We start from the raw sequence: 25197 nt of genomic DNA, 5'->3' as shown, positions 1-25197 counted from the left end.
AGAGCTAGGAGCAAGAGTAGGGCAAAGATAGCGGGCGAAGCGAGGAAACGAGACGAAAAGAGCCACGTGGCCAGGAGCAAGAGCAGGGGCGGGGCCCGGAGCAAGAGCGGGGGCGGGGCCCGGAGCAAGAGCGGGGGCGGGGCCCGGAGCAAGAGCGGGGGCGGGGCCCGGAGCAAGAGCGGGGGCGGGGCCCGGAGCAAGAGCGGGGGCGGGGCCCGGAGCAAGAGCAGGGGCCGGGCCAGGGGCGGGGCCCATAGCTCTGGTAGAGGCGGAGCCAGGAAGAGGGTCGGAATGAAAAGGGGCAGCAAGGTGGGTTCACCGAAGTCCGCTCCAGAGAGCGGTCTTGTGCGCAGGCCTTGATCTCCGCGTTCTCCAGGTTCTAGCAACATGGTGTGCTGGCCAGTCATGTCACCTGCCAGCCCTGTGTGGCAGAGAGTACGAGTCCTGTGGGTGTTGTGGGCACTGTTAACTATGTTACTGGAGCCGTGGAAGACGTGGGCGACAGACTCTTACAACCAGTGCAGCTGGCAGGTTGTCCTGAACAAGTTTGAGACAGTAGGCGAAAACGACATGAATGATCGGTTCGTTGATCAAGAGCCCGTGGATACAGTGGCCAACGTGTTCAGCATGTTGGTAGACTCGCCAATTGATGTGCGCGAGGTAAGGGGACAAGGGTCAAACGTATCCGTGGGGTTTTCATCCAGTACACTGCTTGAGTGAACATTTTTGTCCACCTCTTTCTTACAGAAATACCTGGGATTCCCTTATTACTTGAAAATCAACTATTCCTGTGTGGGACAGGTGAGAAGGTACAGTGGAAGCGGACTGACTGTAAGCCTCTGATTCTCCATCTTCTAACTTTTCTCTCTCTCTCTCTTGGTTTTCCGAGGTAGGGCTAGTTCTAACTCAGGCTGACTTGGAATGTACTATGTAGCCTCAGGGTGGCCTTGAACTCATGGCAGTCCTCTGCCTCCCAAGTGCTGGAATTAAAGGTTTGTGCCGCCACACCCGGCCCTCTTTCTTTTTTTATTAATTAATTAATTTTATTTATTTAAGAGAGGGAGAATAGACGTGACAGGGCCTTCAACCACTATAAATGAACTCCAGATTCATGCACCACCATGTACACCTGACATACGTGGGTCCTGGGGAATCAAACCTGGGTCTTTTGGCTTTGCAGGCAAGCACCTTAACCATTAAGCCATCTCTCAAGTCTCTTTTCTCTTTTTTAATTTATTTATTTATGAGCAAGCAGAGAGAGAGGGAGGAAGAGAATGAGCATGTCAGGGTCTCTAGCTACTGCAAATGAACTCCAGCTGTATGGGCCACCTTGTGCATCCGGCTTTACATAGGTACTGGGGAATCGAACCTGGATCCTTGGCTTTCCTAGCAAGTGCCTTAACCACTATAGCCATCTCTCCAGCCCTCTAAAGCCTCTTTTGAGGTTAGGTCTCACTGTAGCCAAGGCTGACCTGGAACTCATTCTGTAGCTCAGGCTGGCCTTGAATTCGTGGTGATCAATCTGTGTGCTCTGCTGAACTTTTTTTTTTTTTTTTTTTTTCAAGGTAGGGTCTCACTCTGGCCCAGGCTGACCTGGAATTCACTATGTAGTCTCAGAGTGGCCTCAAACTCACATGGCGATACTCCTACCTCTGCCTCACGAGTGCTTGGAATAAAGGCATGCACCACCATGCCTGGCTCTGGACTTTTTTTAAAATTGTTTTTTTGAGGTAGGGTCTCATTCTAGCCCAGGCTGACCTAGAATTCAGTCACAGGGTGGCCTTGAACCCACAGCGATCCTCCTACCTCTGCCTCCCAAGTGCTGCTGAACTTTTTAAAGGACACTATGAAGAAGTGAAGAGTGCTTGCTTAGTATGCATGTAGCCCTGGTGGTTCATGCCTGTAATACACTATGTAATGTAATACTACATAGAGATGTCAACCAAGGATAGACTAGGTTATGAGACCTCCCATTCTCCCCTCCCATGCAAAAAAAAAAAAAAAAAAGAAAAAGAAAAAGAAAAAAGAAAAGCTAAGCCATGGGCTGGTGGGATTGCTTATTGGTTAAGGCACTTGCTTACAAAGCCAAAGGACACAGGTTCAATTCCCCAGGATCCACGTAAGTCAGATGCATAAGGTCGTGCTGTATTTGAAGTTTGTTTGTAGTGGCTGGAGGACCTGGTGTGCCCATTCTCTCCATCTCTTTCTCTCTCAAATACACAGCTAAAAATAAAATATATTTTAAAACTAAGAATCTTGGACTGGAGAGATGGTTTAATGGTTAAGCACGTGCCTGTGAAGCCTAAGGACCCCAGTTCAAGGCTTGATTGCCCAGGACCCACGTAAGTCAGATGCACAAGGTGGTACATGCATTTGGAGTTTGTTTGCAGTGGCTGGAGGCCCTGATGCACCTATTCTCTCTCTCTGCCTCTTTCTCTGTCTATCTACCACTCTCAAATAAATAAGTAAAAACCAAGAATCTATGGCTGGGTGTGATGGCACATGCCTTTAATCCCAGCACTCAGAGGGCAGAAGTAGGAGCATCACTGTGAGTTCAAGGCCACCCTGAGACTACAGAGCGAATTCCAGGTCAGCCTGAGCTAGAGTGAGAGACTACTTCAAAAAACCAAAAACATTAAAAAAGAAACAAACCAAAACCAAGAATCTATTTTAAAGAAAAAATAAAAAAGGCCTGGAAAGATAGCTTACTGATTGAGGTGCTTGCCTGCAAACCAAAGGACACAGGTTTGACTCCTCAGTACCCACGTAAAGCCAGATGCACAAGGTAGCACATGTGTCTCACATTCATTTTAGTGGCTGGAGGCCTGTGTGTGCCCATTCTCTATCTGCCTCTTCCTCCCTCTCTTTTTCTCCCTCCTCCTCTCTTAAGTAAATAAATAAATAAAATATAAAGAAAAGCTCTATTTGATGCCATATGTATGTAATTCCAGCACTGGGAAGACCGAGGCAGAAAGATTGTGAATTCAGTATAGCAAGTTCCTGTCTCAAAAGAATGTTTTTTTGAAGTAGGGTCTCATTCTAGCTCAGACTAACCTGGAATTCACTATGTAGTCTCAGGGTGGCCTTGAACTCACTGAGTGCTGAGATTAAAGGCATGCACCACCACGCCCAGCTTTTTTTTTTTTTTTTTTTTTTTTTGAGGTAGGGTCTCTCTCTAGTCCAGGCTGACCTACAATTCACTGTGGCCTCCAACTCTCAATGACCCTCCTACCTCTGCCTCCCAAGTGCTGGGATTAAAGGTGTTTGCCATTGCGCCTGGCTGAAACAACTGGTTTTATGTTTATTTTATTTTTATTTATTTGAGAGAGAGAGGGAGAGTAGTCACAGGCTGGCCTTGAACTCACTGTGATCCCTCCTACCTCTGTCTCTGGAGTGCTGGGATTAAAGGTCTGCACCACCATGCCTGGCTGCCCTTTTACTTTTATTTATTTATTTAACAGAGAGGGGCAGATAGAGAGAGAGAATAGGTATACCAGAGCCTCAAGCCACTGCAAATTAACTCCAGAATGTGCCACCTAGGTACTGGGGAATTGAACCTGGGTCCTTAGGCTTCACAGGCAAGCACCTTAACCACTGAGCCATCTCTCCAGCCCCACCTCTTCTTACTTTCCAACTTTGAGAGAAGTTATTGTAGGGTGTGGCGGATCTCACCTTTAATCCTATCAATCTTGTAGTCAGAAGTAAGAGGATCCAGTGAGCTTGAGGCCAGTCTGGGACTGAGTAAGTTCTAGGTTATCCTGGGTTAGAGTGAGACCCTACCTTATATAAAAAAAATAAAAAAAAAATACAGAAAAAAAAAAAAGAGTAACCTACCAGGAACAGAAGTACTGCCTTCCTACTATTGTATTTGTTTTGTGCTTTCCCTCCCTCCCTCATAGCTTCAGGCTGGTCTTGAATTTATGTAGCTGAGGATGCCCTTGAACTTTTGACCCCTTTGCCTCCACCTCAGTGCTAGCTTTCTTTCTGGTCGGCTAACTTTCTTTCTCTCCTGATTAACATGGAACTCATTAATATAGACAGGCTAGATTCAGACTTGCATCAGTCCTCCTGCCCCTGCCACCTGAGTGCTAGGATTAAATGCATGTACCACTATGCCTGGCTCCTCAGCCATGTTCTCCTGACTATCTCAAGGTGGAGAGCTTGGTATTTCCACCCAGCACAGCAAGACAAGCACTGCTATACAGTATTCCAGGCAGGAGGACCCCGGCACTGTATTAATTTGCCTGTGTGGCCCTCTCACCCTCAGGCTTCTCAGGACCTGGTTCGAAAGGGCCACCTGATGGGGCTGAAGCCCTTGGTGCTGGTCACCTTCCAGTACCCAGTCAACTTCTACCGCTGGAAGATGGAGCAGCTGCAGATTGAGATGGAGGCTGCCCCATTCCGTAGCAAAGGTGGGCTCCATGGGTAGGAGTGGGTGATCTCAGTATGCTTAGAGAACTGGAGGGAACCTGGTAATCACCAGTACTTCAGCACCCACTCTACCAGCAGGGCAGTGCTTGGCAGAGGAAGTATGCATCATGAACTGGTACACGCCCATGCCCATCAAAAACGGCAGTGTGGTCATGCGTGTGGACATCAGCAGCAATGGCTTGGGGCCTTTCATTCCCCCCAAAAGGTGCTCTTTCTGGTACTCAGGCCAGGGCAGGGTCATAGGAATGCCAATCCCCTAGCCTCAGAGGAACTATTGGTGGTCAGAGGGAAGGGTTGAGAGAGATGGTTGTGAGCTGTGGGAAGTCCCAAGCCCAGATTTCTTACTGGGACATGCTGTCCACCTGTTCACAGGTTCTATGTGAATATCAATGGTTTCCAGAAGAGAGAGAACAATGAAATTCGTTTCACTGTGGGAGATGAGGTGAGAGTCATGGGACAGGAAATAGGTGTGGTATACTTAGATCTTGGCCTCCTTAAAGGAGCACAGATCCCATTTGTAGAACACTTGCTTCATGTCCAGCCCCATGTATTCCCACATATACTATTTTCATTTTTTTCAGTGCTAGGGATTGAACCTGAGCCTCATTATTCCTAGGATAGTACTCTCACCTAATGATAGCCCATCTCGATTTATTTATTTGTACCAGGGCCTCCTGCCACTGCAAATAAACTCCAGACACATGCACCACTTTGTGTATCTGGCTTACATGGGTCCTGGGGAATTGAACTAGGGTTCTTAGGCAGGCAAAGTGCCTTAACCACTGAGACATCTCTCCAGCCATATTTTTTTTCTAATATTTATTTGAGAAAGAGAGAGCCAGGGCCTCTAGCCACTGTAAATGAACTCCTGACACATGTACAACCTTGTGTATCTGACTGTATATGAGTACTCAGGAATCAAAGCTGGGTCCTTTGGCTTTGTAAGTAAGCGCCATAACCACTAAGCAATCTCTGTAGCCCCCATTTTAGTTTTTAGAGTAGGAGAGGGTTTATTCTGGCTTGCAGTTCCAGAGGGTAGAGTCCATCATGTCAGGAGAGGCATGACAGGCTAGAGCCGGGTGCCAGTATCAGCCACATCGGCAGGTGGGAAACAGAGGGCAAACAAGAAGTGGGGCAAATCCACAAAGCCTTAAAGCCCCCAGTTACTCACTTTCTCCAGCAAGGTTCCAACCCCTAAAGGTCCCACAACCTTCCCAAACAGTGCCCCTCAAGAGTTGAAACACATGGACCTATGAGGGCAGGGCATAACTTTTTCATCAGGCTCATACATAGATCACAAGGAGTGTAAGGCAAAGGAGATTTATTGAGAAAAGGCAGAAGAGCCTCAAAGTGTTAGGACAAGCAAGCATAGGATTTTGGCCAGCATTCAAAGAAAAGAAAGGGTGGGTGGGGGAGGGGGGAGAGAGTTATACTTTGTGAGTTACAGTTCAGAGAAGTAGTCAGGCTCAGCAGTGAGGACCTGAGAGCAACTGTCCTGCATACTCATTTTAAAGAGGGGGAAAAAAACACTGAGGTTCTTAGGTTTCTTCCCTATACTCTTCAAGAATGTACAAATGGGGCTGAAGAGATGGCTTCGTGGTTAAGGCATTTGCTTATGAAGCCTAAGGACCCAGGTTCAATTGCCAGGACCAACATAAACCAAATGCACAAAGTGGCCCATGCATCTGGAATTCATTTACAGTGGCTAAAGTCCCTGGCAAACCCATTCTCTCTCACTACCTCTTTCCTGTTTTCTCTCCCAAATAAATAAAAACAGAGGTAGGAAGATAGCTGTGAGTTCGAGGCTAGCTGAGACGAATTCTGGGTCAGCTTGGGCTAGATTAAAACCCTACCTCAAACCACCCCTCCAAAGAATGTACAAATGGGGCTAGAGAGAGAGTTCAGTGGTTAAGGTGCTTGCCTTACAAGTCTAATAACCTGGGCTGGAGAGATGGCTTAGCGGTTAAGTGCTTGCCTGTGAAGCCTAAGTACCCCGGTTCGAGGCTCGGTTCCCCAGGTCCCACATTAGCCAGATGCACAGGGGGCACATGCGTCTGGAATTCGTTTGCAGTGGCTGGAGGCCCTGACACACCCATTCTCTCTCTGTCTGCCTCTTTCTCTGTCTGTCGTTCTCAAATAAATAAATAAAAACGAACAAAAAAAAAATTTAAAAAAAAGTCCAATAACCCAAGTCTGATTTCCCAGTACCCATGTAAAGCCAGATGCATAAAGTGTCCCATGCATTTGGAGTCTGTTTTGCAGTGGCTAGAGGCCCATTCTCTCTGTACCTGGGCATGGTGGCACACACCTTTAATCCCAGCACTTGGGAGGCAGAGGTAGGAGGATCACTGTGAATTAGAGGCCAGCCTGGGACTACATAGTGAATTCCAGGTCAGCCTGGGCTAGAGTGAGGCCCTACCTGGGGGAAAAAAAAAATGAGAAAGAGAAGAAGCAATGGGTGCAAAGGCTAGGTGGGGTGTGCCTGGTATGTCTGAGAAGCAGGAAAGGTTTACTGAACTCAGAAAGTGTGAGAGAGAAGGGACTGGCAGAAAGGCCAGGAAGGTGATAGCAAACTGTGAGAGTCTTTGTGTTTAGGATGAGGACTTGGGCTTTGACTGAGATGATGAGCAGATGGGAGAGTGCTGAATGGTCCTTCTGCTCCTTGCCTGGCAGCTCTTTGAACTGAAGAAGCACTACTTTCAGAAAGAAGGCTCGAGACCCCTGTGGTACACTCTAAACCATTCACCTGTGCTCATTCTCGGGGGCATTTCCAATGAAAAGGCCATTCTGATGACAGATACCAACTTTGAGGGCTACTCTCTCGTGGAGGTGAGTGATGCCAAGCAGATGGTGGGCTGCTGGCTCTGGTAGGTAGCTGGGTTTCAGACCCTGTTGGAGTGAGGCATGTGGTAGATGGGATTACAAGGACATAGCAGTCCCCAGCAGAGAGCATGAAGGAAAACTCTGCTGCCAGACCACTTAGCTTCAAATCTTGATTCTGTACCTTCCTCCCCCAACCCCTTTTGTGGTACTGGGAATTAAACCCAGGGCTTCTTATATTCTAGGCAAATGCTTTACCTGTGAGCCACATCCCAGCCCCTCACTGGTGGGTTCTAGGCAAGTGCTTGATTGCTGGGCCATATCCCAATGCCCAATGTTACTTTATATTTGTTTGTTTCCTTGTCTCCCCCTCCCCCCAAGGTACCGGTCTCACTCTAGTCCAGGCTGACCTGGAGCTCACTATGTAGCTCCAGGCTGGCCTCGAACTCTCTGCAATTTCTCCTTCCTCAGCCTCCCAAGTGCTGGTATTAGAGGATGATGTTGAACTTCTGATCTTCCTACTTTCACCTCCTGAGTGCTGGAATTATAGTTGTGTTCCACCTGGTTTATGGAGTACTATGAGGTGTGTGAACCAGGGTTTCCTGTTTGATAGGCAAACTCTCTGCATCCAAGCCCAACTTTTTTTATTTTTTATTTGAAAGAGACAGAGTCAGAGAGAGAGAGAGGGCAGGAGACAGAGAAAATGGGAAGTACCTTAACCACAAAGCCATCTCTCCAGTCCCCAATTTTTTTCATTAAAAAATAATATTTGGTTAAAGCACTTGCCTATGAAGCCTAAGAACCCAGTTTTGATTACCCACTACCTATGTAAACCAGCTGCACAAGGTAGCACATGCGTCTGGAGTTCATTTGCAGTGGCTAGAGGCCCTGACATGCCCATGCTCACACTCTGTTGGTCTCTCTCTAAAAAAATAAATTAATTAGCTGGGCATGGTGATGCATGCCTTTAATCCCAGCACTCAGGAGGCAGAGATAGGAGGATCATCATGAGTTCGAGGTCACCCTGAGACTACATTGTGAAATCTAGGTCAGCCTGAGCTAGAATGAGACCCTACCTGAAAAAAAAAATAATAAAATAAAAGATTAATTTAAAAAATAGTAACCAGCTAACTCTGATTCAAGGCCAACCTGAGCTACATGAGATCCTGTCTCAAAAAAAAGGGATGGAGAGATGGCTCAGACATTAAAGGTATTTGCTTGAAAAGCCTGATAGCCCAGCTTCAATTCCCTAGTACTCACCTAATCCAAATGTACAAAGTGGCACATGCTACTGGAGTTTGTTTGCAGTGACAGGAGACTCTGGTGTGCCCATTCTCTCTGTGTCTGCCTCTTTCTCCCTCTCTTAAAAAAAAAAAAAAAAAAGAAAAAGAAAAAAAATATATATATACATACATACACAGAGAGAGAGAGAGAGAGAGAGAGAGAGAGAGAGAGGTGGTTTGATTCAGGTGTCCCCCATAAACTTAAGTGTTGTGAATGCTAGGTTCCCAGCTGATGGAGATTTGGGAATTAATGCCTCCTGGAGGGAGTGTATCGTTGGGGGTGGGCTTATGGGTATTAAAGCCAGTTTCCCCTTGCCAGCGTTTGGCACACCCTCCTGTTGCTGTGGTCCACCTTATGTTGGCCAAAGGGTGATGTCCATCCTCTGCTCATGCCATCGTTTTCCCCTGCTATCGTGAAGCTTCCCCTCGAGCCTGTAAGCCAAAATAAATCTCTTTTTCCCAGAAGCTACTCTTGTTGGGTGATTTCTACCAGCAATGTGAACCGGACTGCAACATATATGTAGTTAAAAACAAAAAGCCAGGTGTGGTGGTGCAAGTCTTTAAGCCCAGCACTCAGGAGGCAGAGGTAGGAGGATCACTATGAGTTCGAAACCACCCTGAGACTACATAGTGAATTCCAGGTCAGGCTGAGCTAGAGTGAGCCCCTACCTCGATAAACCAATAAATAAATAAATAAATAAAAATAAAGTAAGGGGGGCTGGAGAGATGGCTTAGCAGTTAAGCACTTGCCTGTGAAACCTAAGGACCCCAGTTCGAGGCTTGACTCCCCAGGACCCACATAAGCCAGATGCACAAGGTGGCACATGCATCTAGTGTTCATTTGCAGTGGCTGGAGGCCCTGGTGTGCCCATTTTCTCTCTCTCTGCTTCTTTCTCTGTCACCCTCAAATAAATAAATAAAAATAAAACAATTTTTTTTTTAAACTAAGGGATTGGAGAGATAGCTTAGTGGTTGAGGTGCTTGCTTATAAGCCTAATGGCCCAGGTTTGAATCCCCAGTACATGCATAATGCCAGATGTACAAAGTGGTGCATACATCTGGAGTTCATTTGTAGTGTCAATAGGTCTTGGAGCCTCCATTTTCTCTCTCTCTTCCCCCTCTCTATCTTCCTCCCCCTACTTGCAAATAATAAAGTAAAAAGCCAGGCTGGAGAGATGGCTCAGCACTTAAGGCACTTGCCTGCAAAGCCAAAGGACCCAGGCTCAATTCCCTTGTACCCACATAAGCCAGATGCACATGGTGGTGCAGGCATCTGGAGTTTATTTGCAGTGACTAGATGCCCTGGTGTGCCCATTCTGTCTCCCTCTTTCTCAAATAAATGAATAATAATAATAATAATAATAATAGCTGGGCATGATGGCACACCCCTTTAATCCCAGCACTCAGGAAGCAGAGGTAAGATGATTGTCAAGAGTTTGAGGCCACCCTGAGACTAATAGTGAATTCTAGGTCAGCCTAGGCTACAGTGAGACCCTACCTCGAAAAAAAAAAAAAAAAAAAAGGCGGGGGAGGGATGCTGGAGGAATGGCTTAGTAGTTAAAGCACTTGCCTGCAAAGCCAAAAGACCCAGGTTCATTTCTCCAGGATCCACATGAGCCAGATGCACAAGGTGGCCATATGCATCTGGAGTTTGCAGTGGCTGGAGGCACTGGTGTTCCCTCCCTCCCTCTTTCTCTCTCAAATAAATAAATAAAAATCAAATAATTTTTAAAATGCCTCTTGTGGGCTAGAGAGATGGTTTAGCAGTTAAGCACTTGCCTGTGAAGCCTAAGGACCCCGGTTCCAGGCTCAATTCCCCAGGACTCACGTAAGCCAGATGCACAAGGGGTGCATGCATCTGGAGTTCGTTTGCAGTGGCTGGAGGCCCTGGCACACCCATTCTCTCTCTGTCTCTCTATTTGCCTCTTTCTCTCTGTCTGTCACTCTCAAATAAATAAAAATGAATAAAATGTTTAAAAAAATGTTTAAAGTGTCTTGTGCCAAGCATGGTATGTTTTCTACCCATGTGAGCACAACCTTGATTATATCAATGGCACAGAGATTATTGAGTGCACTGTGCACTGCCCAACTCCAGGTTGTACATAATGCCCCAAATGGCTCAGATCTGTCATCTATTTCCCCAGTCTACAGTGGGAGAGGTTGGCAGTCTGAGCAGTTAAATCAGTAGTCACCTGTTCACCCCTATTCTGCTGCCCTGCAGTTGAGCATTGACAGTTGCTGGGTCGGCTCCTATTATTGTCCCCTGTCTGGCTTCTCGGCAACCATTTATGACGCCATCTCCACTGAGAGCACACTCTTCATCCGGCAGAACCAGCTCGTCTACTATTTTACAGGCAGCTACAACACTCTGTTCAAGCGCAACCAAGACAGCAGTGAGAAGACCTGGCAGTGGGGAGGGAGGGAGTAATGTGGGGAAAAGGGTGTGTGGGAGATCAGGGTGGGGTGGAAGGGAAGGAATTAAGATTGTGGCCAGTTGTGGTGGTCTGCCTGGGTTTGAGTGAGTCCCTACATTGAGAAACCAAAAACTAAAAGAAAGAATTAAGATTGTGAAGGACATTTACCACAAAGGAAAAAGAAGCCAGGTATGTGGCCTGTAATCCCAGTATTGGGAGATGGAGGCAGGAGGACCAAGAATTCACTATGAGGGGGCTGGAGGGATGACTTAGCAGTTAAGGCACTTGCCTGCAAAGCCAAAGGACCCAGGTTTGATTCCCCAAGACCCACGTAGGATAGATGCACAAGGTGGCACATGCATCTGGAATTGTTTGCAGCAGCTGAAAGCCCTGGCGAGCCCATTTTCTCTCTTTCTCTTTACCTCTCTCTCAACTAAATAAAATTAAAAAAAAACAAAAAACACTTAAGGGCTGGAGAGATGGCTTAATCATTAAGTGCTTGCCTGTGAAGCCTAATGACCCACATTCGAGGCTCTATTCCCCAGTACCCATATAAACAAAATGCACAAGGTAGCGCTTGCATCTGGAGTTTGTTTACAGTGGCTGGAGGCCCTGGTGCGCCCATTCTTTCTTTCTCTGCCTCTTTCTCTCTGTGTTTACCACTCTCAAATAAATAAAACTTTAAAAAAAGAGGGGGCTGGAGAGATGGCTTAGCGGTTAAGCACTTGCCTGTGAAGCCTAAGGACCCCAGTTCGAGGCTCGTCTCCCCAGGACCCACGTTAGGCAGATACACAAGGGGGTGCACGCATCTGGAGTATGTTTGCAGTGGCTGGACGCCCTGGCACGCCCATTCTCTCTCCCTCTCTCTGCCTCTTTCTCTCTGTCTCTCTCTGTGGCTCTCAAATAAATAAATAAAAATTTAAAAAAAAGAAAAACCAAAAAAAAAGGGGGGGGGATGATGGGCTGGAGAGGTGGCTAAGTAGTTAAGGCACTTGCCTGCAAAGCCAAAGGACCCAGGCTCAAATCCCCAGTATGCATGTAAAGCCAGATGCACAAGGTGGTGCATGTGTCTAGAGTTCGTTTGCAGTGGCTAGAGGCCCTGGCACACCCTGTCTATATTTATCTACTTCTTTCTCTCAAATAAATAAAATATTTTTAAAAATATATATATATATTTAATTTGACAATAACAAAGTAGACCCCAAGAACAAGAATGGGATTTTCTCCAAGGCTAGTCAGAGATGAAAAGTAACAGGCTCAGTAAGACAAGGGAGAAGGATGGGGGCCTCAGATACCAGGTCTGACTGCCTGGCCCTGAAGCCCTATGCTTGACCCCTAGGCAGGTGGGTTCGTGTCCTGGCCAGCGAATGCATCAAGAGATTATGCCCTGTGTACCTTGGCAGCAATGGCTCTGAGTACATACTTGCGCTGACCACTGGCAAGCATGAGGGTTACATTCACCTTGGGACCATCAGAGGTAAGTGTGGATAGTTTCTGGAACTTTTAGCAGGCCCCTCCATACCCTCTCACATCAGGCCCTCACTGCTCACCATGTGTCCTTAGAACAGGTGGCAGACTATGGATTGTCTCAGTGTATGTGTGTTGGGGAGGGGGTAGTACTTGTAGAGATAAGGCTAGAATTGTGGCTTCAAAAAGCAAAAATGCAATTCCAAAATCTGATCCTAAATCTATTTATTTGAGAGAGTGAGAGAGAGAGAGAGAGAGGATGGGTGTGCCAGGACCTCTAGCCACTGCAAATGAACTCTAGATACACATGCCACATTGTGCATCTGGCTTATGTGGGTACTGGGGAATCAACCCTGAGTCCTTATGCTTTGTAGGCAAGTGCCTTAACTGCTAAGCCATCTCTCCAGTCCTCCAAAATCATTCTAAGCAAAAGCCAGACATGGTGGCACATGCCTGTAATCCCAGTGTTTGGGAGGTAGAGGCAGGATAAGAGTTCACAGCCAGCCTCTGCTGTATGAGTTCAATGCCAGCCTGGGTTATATGAGAAAGATCTTGACTAAAAAGTAAATACTTAATTTAAAAAGCTCACTTGGGCTGGAGAGATGGCTCAGAGGTAAAAGACACTTGTTTGCAAACCTTGATGGCCTTGGTTCAACTCCCTAGTACCCACATAAAGCCCGATGCACAAAGTGGCATATGCATCTGGAGTCCATTGCAGTGGCAAGAGGCCTTGGAGTGCCTATTCTCATTCTCTCTCTTTCTCTGCTTGAAAATAAAATATTTTTAAATTGGGTATGGTGGTGCATGCCTTTAATCTCAGCACTCCAGAGGCAGAGGTAGGAGGGATTACTGTGAGGTTGAAGCCAGCCTGAGACTACATAGTGAATTCCAGGTCAGCCTAGGCTGGAGAGAGAGAGAGAGATAAGAGAGAGATAGAGAGACCCTTACCTAAAAAAAAAAAAAAAAAAAAAAAAAAAAAAAAAAAAAAATTGCTGGCTGTGGTGGCGCATGCCTTTAATCCCAGCACTTGGGAGGCAGAGGTAGGAGTATTGCCATGAGTTTGAGGCCAGCCTGAGACTCCATAGTGAATTCCAGGTGAGCCTGAGCTAGAGTGAGACCCTACCTTGAACCCCCCCCCAAAAAAAAAAACCACTTTTTTTTGAAGTAGGGTTTTGCTACCTGGAATTCACTATGAAGTCTCAGAACCAAGATATTTTTAAAATACTTTTTACTTTTATTTATTTATTTGAGAGAGAGAAGCAGGGAGAGAGAGAGAATGGGCACGCCAGGGCTTCTAACCACTGCAAACAAACTCCAGATGCATGTGCAACTTTGTGCATCTGGCTTATATGGGCTTTGGGGAATCAAACCTGGGTCCTTTGTCTTTGCTGGCATGAGCCTTAACCACTAAGCCATCTCCTCACCCCCAAAATGTATACATATATACATATATATATTGTTTTTTTGAGGTAGGGTCTTGGTCTAGCCCAGGCTAACCTGGAGTTCAATATGTAGTCTCAGGAATTCACAGTGATCCTCCTACCTTTGCCTCCTGAGTGCTGGGATTAAAGGAGTGCACCACCACGCCTGGCTCCCTAAAATATATTATTTATTTATTTTTAAAATTTATTATTTTTGTTAATAATTTCCATGATTATAAACAATATCCCCTCCCTCCCCCCACTTTCCCCTTTGCAATTCTATTCTCCATCATATTTCCTCCCCTTCTCAATCAGTCTCTTTTACTTTGATGTCATGATCTTTTCCTTCCATTATGATGGTCTTGTGTAGGTAGTGTCAGGCACAATGAGGTCATGGATACCCAGGACATTTTGTATCTGGAGGAGCATGTTGTAAGGAGTCCTACCCTTCCTTTGGCTCATACATTCTTTCTGCCGCCTTTCCCACAATGAACCCTGAACCTTGGAAGGTGTAATAGAGATTGCAGTGCTGAGCACTCCTCTGTCACTTCTTCCCTACACCATGATGCCTTCTGAGTCATTCCAAGGTCACTGCCATCTGAAAAGAGAAGGTTCTCTACCTAAAGTGCATTAATATATGGGTATGAACATTAAGAGAAGTGCTTTTATTGGGCAATTTGATAAGCATAGTATATACATTTAGCCAGACAGCAGCAGACATTACACCCCTAGGGATCATAACTACTGCTGTTTTAGGTTTTCAGTATCAGGGATGTATTCCCTCCCGTGGAGCAGACCTCCAATCCAATTAGAAGGCAGTTGGTTTCCACCATGACAGACGTGCCACTATTGTTCCCGTTGGCTCATTTGGCCTCGCTGGCCAAATACAAGGTTTGCAGTGTTCACTGGTGATTTCTCTCTTTCCCATTGAACTGCGTGCAGAATGGCTGCTTCGAGCTTTTTGTCAGCTGGTCTACATGGACGAGGGTATCAGCTCAGGTTTTCTCAGTGGTCTTGCAGCCCAAGTATGTGGAGTCTTCAGCAGTAGGGTCTTACCATCTATTCCTGGTGGGAAACAAAGGGCCTTGGCAATGGCCTATAGTGTTTTGGGAGCATCAGTTACCTCCTTGGCCAACAATTCACTGGAAGGTATCCCATCCCTGGCATTGAAAATTTTCTAGTAGCAATCTATGGCTCCTGAGTATTCCCTTGTTCAAAAAAGTAGGTTTTCATATGATTTATTTATATCTTCTTTTTTTTAAATTTTTTTTTGTTTGTTTGTTTTTGTTTTTGTTTTTCGAGGTAGGGTCTCACTCTGGTCCAGGCTGACCTGGATTTTTTAAATTTTTTATTAGCATTTTCCATGATTATAAAAAAATATCCCATGGTAATTCCCTCCCTCCCCCCCCCCACTTTCTATTTATATCTTCTTAGATTTTGATTAGCGCTCCCTCCACCTTTCCTTTATTCATCTCTTCCCCTGACCTTACTTGGGCCTTTTCACCCCCATTAATCTATTCTTCTACTTACATATATACAATACCATCCTATTAAGTACCCCCCTCCCTTCCTTTATCTTCCCTTTATATCTCTTTTCTAGCTTACTGGCCTTTGCTACTGAGTTTTCTTCCTACTCACACAAAAGTCCAATCATCTGTAGCTAGGATCCATATATGAAAAAGAACATGCATTGTTTGGCTTTTTGAGCCTGGGTTACCTCACTTAGTATAATCCTTTCCAGATCCATCCATTTTCCTGAAAATTTCATAACTTTATTTTCCAAAATATTTTTTTAAATAATAAAAAAAAATAAAGCCAGGTGTGGTGGCACATGCCTTTAATCCCAGCAGTTGGTAGGCAGAGGTAGGATTGCTATGAGTTTGAGGTCACCCTGAGACTACATAGTGAATCCCATGTCAGCCTGGGCTAGAGTGAGACCCTACCTTGAAAAACAAAAGCCATGGGCTGGAGAGATGACTTGGCATTTAAGGTGCTTGCCTTTAAAGCTAAGTACCAGAGTTCAATTCATCAGTACCCATGTAAAGCTAGATGCACAAGGTAGCGCATGTATGTGGAGTTTGTTTGCAGTAGCTAAGAGGTCCTGGTATGCCCATTCTTTCTTTTTTTTTTTTTTCAAAGATTTAATTTTTATTTATTTATTTGTTAGAGGCAGAGAGAGAGTGGGAATGGTACACACAGGGCCTCTAGCCACTGCTGCAAACGAACTCAAGATGCATGTGCCCCCATGTGGATCTGGCTCATGTGGGGCCTGGAGAATCAAACCTGGGCTGGGTCCTTAGGCTTCATAGGCATGTGCCTTATCTGCTAAACCATCTGTCCAGCCCCGCCCATTCTTTCTCTGTGTCTGTCTGCCTCTTTCTCACACTGTCAAATAAATAAAAGCCAGGCATGGTGGCCCATACCTTTAATCACAGCACTCAGAAGGCAGAGGTAGGAGGATTGCAGTGAGTTTGAGGTCAATTTGGGATTACAGAGTGAGTTCCAGGTCAGCCTAAGATAGAGCAAGACTCTACTTTAGAGGTGGGGGCGCAGAAAAAAAGAGAAACAAACAAACAAAGAAAAAAAAAACAAAAAAACAAAAAACAAAGGACTGGGTTGTAGCTCATTAAGATGAGAGAGCACTTACCTACTAGAATCTACTAATGAGCAGAGATTAGGGGAAATGGAATGGCTTAGTGGTAGAGTGCTCAATTTTTTTTCTTCCTTCCAAATATTTATTTGAGAGAGAGTGAAAGTATGGGCACACCAGGGCCACCTGCCACTGCAAGTAAACTCTAGACACATGGGTCACTTTGTGTACCTGGCTTTATGTGAGTACTGGGGAACTGAACCTGAGCCATCAGGCTTTACAAGCAAGTACCTCTAACCACAGTGATCTCTCCAACCCTCTTCTTAAAAATATTTTTATTAGCCAGGCGTGGTGATGCACACCTTTAATCCCAGCATTCGGGAGGCAGAGATAGGAGGATTGCCATGAGTTCAAGGCTACCCTGAGAATACATAGTGAATTTCAAGTCAGCCTGGGCTAGAGTGAGACACTACCTCAAAAAACCAAATATATATATTTATTAGCTGGGCATGGTGGCACAGGCCTTTAATCCCAGCACTCAGAAGGCAGAGGTAGGAGGATTGCCATGAGTTTGAGGTCACCCTGGGACTCCATAGCAAATTCCAGGTAAGCCTGGGCTATAGTGAGACCCTACCTCAAAAAAAACAAAAAAAAAAATTATATATATTTTATTTGCTGGCCGTGGTGGTACACCCCTTTAACCCTGAGATTGGGAGGCTGCGGTAGGATTTCCCTGAGTTCTAAGCCACCCTGAGAGTACAGAATGAGTTCCAGGTTACCCTAGACTAAAGCAAGACCCTACCTCAAAAAAAAAAAATTATTTTCAACACAGAGAAAGAGAATGAGAGAGACAGAGAATGAGTATGAGCATGCTAGGGTTTCTTGCTGCTACAAATGAACTCCAGATACATGTGCTATTTTCTGTCTTCTCCTCCTTCTCCTCCTCCTTCTCCTTCCTCCTCCTCTTCTTCCTCATCCTCCTCTTCTCCTTTTTTTTTTTTTTTTATTTCTAGTTCACTATGTCGTCTCAGGGTAGCCTCTCAAACTTACAGTGATCCTCCTACCTCTGCCTCCCAGGTGCTGGGATTAAAGGTGTGCGCCACCATGCCCGGCAAGATGCATGTACTATTTTCTATTTTGTCTACCTGGCTTTCCATGGATACTAGGGAACTGAACCTGGGCCAGCAGACATTATAAGCAAGCACCTTTTTCTTCGATTATTTGAGGTAGGGTGGTCTTGTGTAGCCAGGCTGACCTGGAATTCACTCTGGAGTCTCAGGCTGGCCTAGAACTCACAGCAATCCTCCTACCCCTGCTTCCAGAGTGCTGGGATTAAAGGTGTGCCCCACCACACCCAGCACAAGCACCTTTAACTGCTGAGCCATCTCCCTAGCCCTGCTTTTATTTTATTATTTTATTTTTTGGTGATACCAGAGATTAAACCCAGGACCTTGTCCATGTTAGTCTTAGTCTACCATCTAAGCTATATCCCCACCCAACTTTTTTGTTTGTTTTTATTTTTATTTATTTTATTATTATTATTATTTTTTTTTTTTTTTTTTTGGTTTTTCAAGGTAGGGTCTCACTCTGGTCCAGGCTGACCTGGAATTAACTCTGTCATCTCAGGGTGGCCTTGAACTCATGGCAATCCTCCTACCTCTGCCTCCCGAGTGCTGGGATTAAAGGCGTGCGCCACCACGCCCGGCTTGTTTTTATTTTTGAAGGTAGGGTCTTACTCTAGCCTAGGCTGATCTAGAATTCACTATGTAGTTTCAGGCTGGCTTCGAACTCATAGTGATCCTCTTCTGTCTTCCAAGTGCTGGGATTTAAGATGTGCACCATCATGCCCAGCCATTGTGTGTGTGTGTGTGTGTGTGTGTGTGTGTGTGTGTGTGTGTTTAATAGGGGTGGGAGGAGAACAAGTTCTCATGCAACCCAGGCCTGGGTTCAAACTTGCTTTGTAGCTAAGTCTGACCTTGAACTACTGATTTCTCTGCTACTACCTCTAGAGTGCTAGGATATGCCGGGCTCCCCCAGCAGGTAGGTAGTGCTGAGGAAGGACCAGGCCTGCTGGTTCCTTCCAAGGGGTTGAGGAGGAAGATGAGTGTCGGATGACTCAGAACCTCTCCTAGTCACCAGAGAAAAACCACAGAGTTGGGAGTCTTGTCGAAGCAGGAACTCACTTTATTGTTACAGGTGGTTGCCTATATAATGTTGAGAATGAAGGCTGGGATTCTAGGATGGTGGGGAGAGGTAAGGGCTAATAGTAAACTGTAACTATTGAAATGGTAATTCCAACTCCTGCATGGAAGTAGCAGGCAAGAAGCCATTAGATGTCTTGCTGAGTCCTAGCTGGCCAGAGACAGGTCACCAAACTTTAGCTAGGCTCAGGCAGTTCCACTAGGCCTTATGCCTGCGCCTCTCAAGGCCCAACAGGATAGGCATGGGCAACCCTGCTGGACTCCATTAGTTCTAACACAAGCATCAGGATGGTTCTGATTGGGACGTATGCCCAGGACTCAGTGCATTATGGTGACCATAGACCATGTATAGAGCTGGAATAGTTAGATGGTAGACCTGCCTCCTAGAATCCCAGAACTGAGGGGTACAAGCATGGGGAGGCCAAGAGGGGGCACTGTTTTCGTGGGATGTCTGGTGGGCTAGGAAGAAGGGTCTGAGCATGGGACCTGCCTTGCTCCACAGATGGCCGTGTGTCCTTCCAGATGTTGCCTGAGAAGTGGTCGGTGTGCGAAAAGTTAATGGGTACTCATCTCTCTTTGGAGTTTGGGGTGAGACGGTGGGAAGTATCTGGGAAAGGCAGCACAAGGTTTCATGTTTGGGAAGGAGTATGACCTAGGCTGCCAGGATAGGGTTGAGTCTTGTGCTGCTTTGAACTTCATGCTTTCCCTCAGTTTCTTACTGCTCCATCAACTGGGCTGTGTTCGTCTCAGATGAGTTAAATTTCCTGTTGCTGTTGGAGACCCAAGAACAGAACTCTACTGAAAAGTCCTTTTTCTTGATCAACTACAACATGGGTAATTAAGATGACTGGGGGACAGGTGGAAGAGAGCAGAAGCTCCTATTGTGGATTGTAGTCCACCCTAAGCATACTGGTCTTAGGTAAGGGGTAGCATGGAGAACAGAAAAGAGGCTTGGTGGGCTGGGGAAGCCAATATGACTGGGGCAGAGAGGAGAGGACAGGGAGAGAGACTGAAGAGTGAGCAGAAGCCAGAACTGGGAAAATCTTGTGACTCACAATAGGAAGTTTCACTTCATTTTACCTGCAATAAGAACAAAACTACCAGGTAAAGTTGTTCAAGTTATATACTACACAAATACTCCAGCCAGGTGAGAGAAGACAAGTACTATGTCCTAAGAGGATCTTATTCTCTCAAAGGCAATATTTTTTATAACTGACATTTATCCAAGATTTTTTTTTTCCCAAGGATGGAAATGTCACTCAGTTTGTAGAATGCTTGCCTAGCCTGCATGAAGCCCCGGGTTCAATCCCCAGCACTGCATAAACTAAGCATTATGATGAGCACCCATAATTCTAGTACTTGGGAGGTAGAGGAAAGAGGATAAGAAGTTCAAGGTCATTCTCAGCTACATAACATGTTTGAGGCTAGCCTGGGATATATGAAACCCTGTCTCAAATGGGAAGCCAAAGCTGGGCATGATGGCACACACCTTTAATCCCAGCACTCGAGGCAGAGGTAGGAGGATCGTGGTGAGTTTGAGACCACCCTGAGACTACATAGTGGATTCCAGGTCAGCCTGTGTTAGAGTGAGACCCTACCTTGGAAAACCAAAACAACAACAGCAACAAAATAGGAAGTCAATAGAGCATCATATGGGAATATTGGGAAGGTGATGATTTATCCTGGCTTCAGATTTTGAGAGCTCCAAGTTTCAGGAAATTTTCTTGTTTTCTCACCTGTAGCTTCTCAAAGTATGGATGTCCTCTATAAGCTGCCAAAATTTATACCTGAAGGTAGGAACTGAAGGAAAGGGTGGCCCTTGGGGTGGGTAGGGGCTAAGAGAAGCCATTGTAAAACTATCTCACTGCTGTCTTATCTCCTCCTTTGCTGTGGTAAGGACGGGACCGGGATTTCCTAGTGATCCTAGGGAAAGAAGTTTACACTTCTACTGCCATGATACCCAAGGGTCTCTTCTACAACACCTTCAACAATTACCTATACATCTGGGGCAACTTCCTCCTCCAGAGGTAGGCCTATACTATGCCCCAGGAGGCCCAGGCATATTTTGAGGGGGTTCCTGGGTACTGAACCCAGGGCCTTGCTCAAGCTAGAAAAGTGCTCTACCACTGACCTACACCCCAGTCCCTCACTGTTGGATTCTAGGCAAGTTTTTATTGCTGAGCCATGCCCCCAGCTTTAAGAGTCCTTTCTTGAAGCTGTCTGTGAGGACTTGCCCATGTAAACAGTAGAGTGGTATTTTTTCCAGATACATTGGAACCCATCCCACCAAGCTACCCTGTCACCCTTCAGAAAAGGAGGGGGGGATGACCCTGTGCCATCTTCATGGGTGATTGAGAAAACTGCCTCCTCCCTGATTCATTTGGATATAATTTTTATTTATTTAATTTATTTGACAGAGAAAGAGGGAGGAAGAGAGAGAGAGAGTGGGAGAGAACAGGCACACCAGGGCCTCCAGCCACTGCAAACTAACTTCAGATGTGTGCATCCTTTTGTACATCTGGCTAATGTGGGTCCTGGGGAATCGAGCCTGGGTCCTGTAGCTTTGCAGGCAAATGCTTTAACTGCTAAGCTATCCCTCAAGTCCTCATTTGGTTTTAAAAGGAAGAAAACTGTTGGGTGTGGTGGCACACACCTAGCACACATGAGGCCAAGGTAGGAGAATCCCTGTGAATTCTAGGCTAGCCTGAAACTACATAGTGAATTCCAGGTCAACCTACAGCCTGGCCTAGGGCAAGACCCTACCTTAACCAAAAAAAAAGGGGGGGGGGGAGGGAAGAATCCCAATTCAGAATCATTAAACAATTTGTGGTTTTATACATGCAAAGATTAAGGTTCAACATTAGGTATGCTTGGAATCAGGGACTCAAAGAGTATGTCATTAAGACTCCATTTCTAGTACTATTACCAGAGTTGTAAACCCTAAAGCCAACTCTTGGTATCCTAAAGAATTGAGGATGCAGAGATAAGGACTCCAAAGGCAGAAAGTCATCCCAGGGAATGGGTGAATACAGAAGCCAGGCTTCCAGTCTCCCTGTATTTGTTTACAAGGTCAGTGGAGGAAGAAATTCAGAGTCCTATGCTATATCTGGATTGGAGTAGAGGATCTGAGACTCTTGGCTGTCCCTTTACTCAGAGCTTCCTACATCTGCCCCTGCAGCTATACCAGGTCACACTTCATCTTTCTAGTGGACTTCCCAAAGGAGTCAGTCATCAAATACGTGGTCAACTCCTTTCAAGGTGACATGGTCTTGGTCACGGAGACAGATGAGGTGGGTTTCCCTGCTCCTCTCTTTACTCCCTCCCTGATCACCCCCAGACCCTCCACCCGTATCAGGGTCAATGGTAGCAGAAGTTCCATCTGAAACTAAACCCTGGAGCTCAGAAAGGATATGAATCTTTTCCAAAGTCACATAGCAGAGTACAAGATCTGATTTTCTGAGGAACTTGATCTTTTTCTTTCTTTTTAAAAATTTTATTTTTATTTATTTCTTTGAGAAAAAGAGGCAGACAGAGGGAGAGAGAATGGGCACACAGGGCCTCCAACCATTGCAAGTGAACTCCAGATGCATGTGCCACCTTGTGCATCTGACTTACGTGAGTCCTGGGGAATCAAGCCTTGAACCAGGGTTTTTGCCAGGCTTCACAGGCAAGCACTTAACTGCTAAGCCATTTCTCCAGCCCTCTTTTTTTTTTTTTTTTTTTTTTTTGAGGTAGCCCAGGCTGACCTGGAATTCACTATGTAATCCCAGGGTGGCCTCAAACTCACAGTGATCCTTCTACCTCTGCCTCCTGAGTACTGGGATTAAAGGCATGTGCCACCATTCCTGGCTCCTCTTTTTTTTTTTTTTTTCACAATGTAGCCTAGGTTAGCCTTGAATTCCTGGCAATCCTGAGCCAGTCTCCTGAATGGTACAATTATAGGTGTGTGCCACCATATCCTGTGACAAGAGACCTCTTTTGTGGCAGTATGCACTTAATTGTTTATGTCACACATATTGAGCACCTACTGTATGCTTGACCCAGTGCTGGGGACAAATTGGGAAAAGATGTAGCCCAGAGCCTTGTCCTCTCAGGGTCACACAGTCCCTAGACTGGTCTAAGTCACACAGTGCCTAGACTATGGCAGATCAAAATGGCCAGGATGCAATGGGGAAAATACCACTAAAGGAACCTGTCCTAGCCTTGGAGAACAACCTGGATAGAGGCTGGATGGGAGAGGAAATGTAGAGTCAGATGAGGGGCATATCAGTACAGAGATAAAACAAGGACAAGGGCATAATGAGACCCTTGGATTGCAGAGAGTAAGGAGAAGAAAAGTGAGCATGGTGGCTAGATCCTGTAATCATGGTGCTTAAGAGACTGACACAGGAGGATGATAACAAGTTCTAGCTTAGGCTATCTAGTGAGACCCCGGCTAAAGAAATGTCAGGCCAGGCATGGTGGCACATGCCTTCGATCCCAGCTCTCAGGAGGCAGAAGTAGAAGGATTACTGTAAGTTTGAGGCCATTCTATCTGCTTCTTTCTCCCTCTCTCTCTCCAATGAATAAATAAATAAGATATATATTTTTTAATTAGCTCAAGTGTGAGGAGAAAGAAGGAAAGGAGGGAGAGGGGAAGGGAGGGAGGAAGGAAAGAGAGGGAGATAGGCATGGTGTTGCATGCCTTTAATTCCAGCATTTAGGAGGCAGAGGTAGGAGGATTGCTGTGACTTCAAGGGCAGCCTTAGACTACAAGTTCAGGTCAGCTTGGGCTTGAGTGAAACCTGGGGAAATAAAAGAGAAAGAGAGAGAGAAAGCTGGCTGGGGAGATTGCTCAGGGGTTAAAAGCACTTGCTTGTAAAGCTCGATGGTCTGTGTTCTGTTCCCCAGTACTCACATAAAGCCAGAAGCACAAAGTGGTGCATATGTCTGGAGTTCATTTGCAGTGACAAGAGACCCTGACTTGCCCATACTCAGTCTCTCTTTGTCTCCCTCTGTAATAAATAAATAAAATGAAAGAAGGAAAATGGAGGGCTGGAGAAATGGCTCAGCAGTTAAGGTACTTGCCTGCAAAGCCTAATGACCTCAGTTTAATTCCTCAGTACCCACATAAAGCCAGATGCGCAAAGTGGGGCATGTATCGAATTCATCTGTAGTGACCAGAGGCCCTGACACACCCATTCTTTTTCTCTCTCAGCTTGCAAATAAATAAATTAATTAATAATTTTTAAAATATTTTATTTTTAGTTATTTGTTTATTTGACAGGGAAAGAGGGAGGGAGAGAGAGAGAAAGAATGGGTGTGCCAAGGCCTTCAGTCACTGCAGATGAACTCCAGACGCATGCGCCTCTTTGTGTATCTGGCTAACGTGGGTCCTGGGGAATTGAACCTGAGTCCTTTGGCTTTGTAGGCAAATGCCTTAACCGCTAAGTCATTCCTCCAGCCCAATAATTTTTTTTTTAAAGGAAGGTTAGGAAAAGAAAAAAAAGGGAATTATTTAGATTGCAGATTTAGCTCAGTGATGCAATGTTTGCCTAGCATGCGGGAGGCCCCAGGTTTGGTATAGTACCTAGTACTACAGAGAGAGAGGAGGGAAGAAAAGAGGAAGACAGAGAAACTCAAGCTGTCTGGAACCTTGAAAAAAAGTTATGGCTTGTAGGGGCTGGAGGTGCCTGGGCTCAGGGAAGTGGGGAAGTGGCATTACTAAGAAGATATGAGGACTCATCTTCAGATGAGGTCCTTGTCTCTCAAGCTGAGGGGGCAGAGCAGGAGGTCCTGTGTCTCCCACACACCCCCTGGTCGCCGCACAGTTGCACATAGGCACCCATGCAAGACTGTTTGATCTGCAGGTCTGGTATTTCTTGGAGGGTGGCTATGATGTGCATAAGCTGTTCCCATCCAAGAGCTGGAACACACATGTCAGTCTGCAAGTAATGCAACAGTCTTCTCTCTATGCATCCAAAGAGATCATGGTCACCATATTTTATGAGAACAGCCAGCTCTACCAGGTGCCAGGCAGAAGGGGTGGGATAGGGAAGGGACAGGTGGGGGAACTAAAGGGAAGTCCTATGAGCTTACCTACCTGCCTACCCTCCAGCTGGTGTATCTTTTGAAGAGTGCAGTTGGCCGTCTGGTCAAGAGGCCTGTGCCTGTGGAAAAGTTGCTGATGTACAGACATGACAACCGACATACCTTCCAGCTGTCTGAGTGAGAAGAAGGGGCCCACCCAGAGATCTGAATGCTCCCAGTCTAGGGGTGGCACCTAAAGCTACTTCAAGGATAACCTGGGACCCAGTACCTAGGAAAGCTCAAGAAGCATCTGGCATAGTTTGGGGTATCAGGAAGGTTTCTAGGAGGAGGTGTGACATTAAGATGAGAAGGAATTAGCCAAGGGAGGAGATGGGAAAGGGTGTTCCAGATGGGGGAACCACACATGCAAAGGCTCTGAAGAGGAAAAGATATTTCAGAGCTGAAGAGATGGCTTAGAGGTTAAGTGCTTGCCTGTGAAACCTAAGGACCCCGGTTCGAGGCTCCATTCCCCAGGACCCACATTAGCCAAATGCACAAGGG

The 25197-nt window shown here is 46.0% G+C and overlaps 1 protein-coding gene across 1 annotated transcript in view; it reads left to right on the top strand.

Moving 5' to 3' along the window:
* The first annotated feature begins 290 nt into the window (after window positions 1-290).
* The window catches only part of Catsperg (cation channel sperm associated auxiliary subunit gamma), a 36849-nt gene continuing 11942 nt past the window's right edge, over window positions 291-25197 (top strand). Inside the window, exons 1-15 of the mRNA XM_045155303.1 lie at window positions 291-660; window positions 748-801; window positions 4268-4412; window positions 4510-4636; window positions 4804-4873; window positions 7105-7260; window positions 10756-10927; window positions 12288-12425; window positions 19130-19189; window positions 19339-19461; window positions 20370-20420; window positions 20525-20654; window positions 21806-21917; window positions 24477-24635; window positions 24725-24834. Of these exons, the coding sequence (XP_045011238.1) occupies window positions 388-660; window positions 748-801; window positions 4268-4412; window positions 4510-4636; window positions 4804-4873; window positions 7105-7260; window positions 10756-10927; window positions 12288-12425; window positions 19130-19189; window positions 19339-19461; window positions 20370-20420; window positions 20525-20654; window positions 21806-21917; window positions 24477-24635; window positions 24725-24834 (1880 nt within the window). The 5' untranslated portion in view covers window positions 291-387. The remainder of the gene's footprint in view (window positions 661-747; window positions 802-4267; window positions 4413-4509; window positions 4637-4803; window positions 4874-7104; window positions 7261-10755; window positions 10928-12287; window positions 12426-19129; window positions 19190-19338; window positions 19462-20369; window positions 20421-20524; window positions 20655-21805; window positions 21918-24476; window positions 24636-24724; window positions 24835-25197) is intronic.

This window comes from Jaculus jaculus, chromosome 7, assembly GCF_020740685.1.
Source record: "Jaculus jaculus isolate mJacJac1 chromosome 7, mJacJac1.mat.Y.cur, whole genome shotgun sequence".
NCBI lineage: Eukaryota > Metazoa > Chordata > Mammalia > Rodentia > Dipodidae > Jaculus > Jaculus jaculus.
This window is presented reverse-complemented; position numbering and strand designations above follow the sequence as displayed.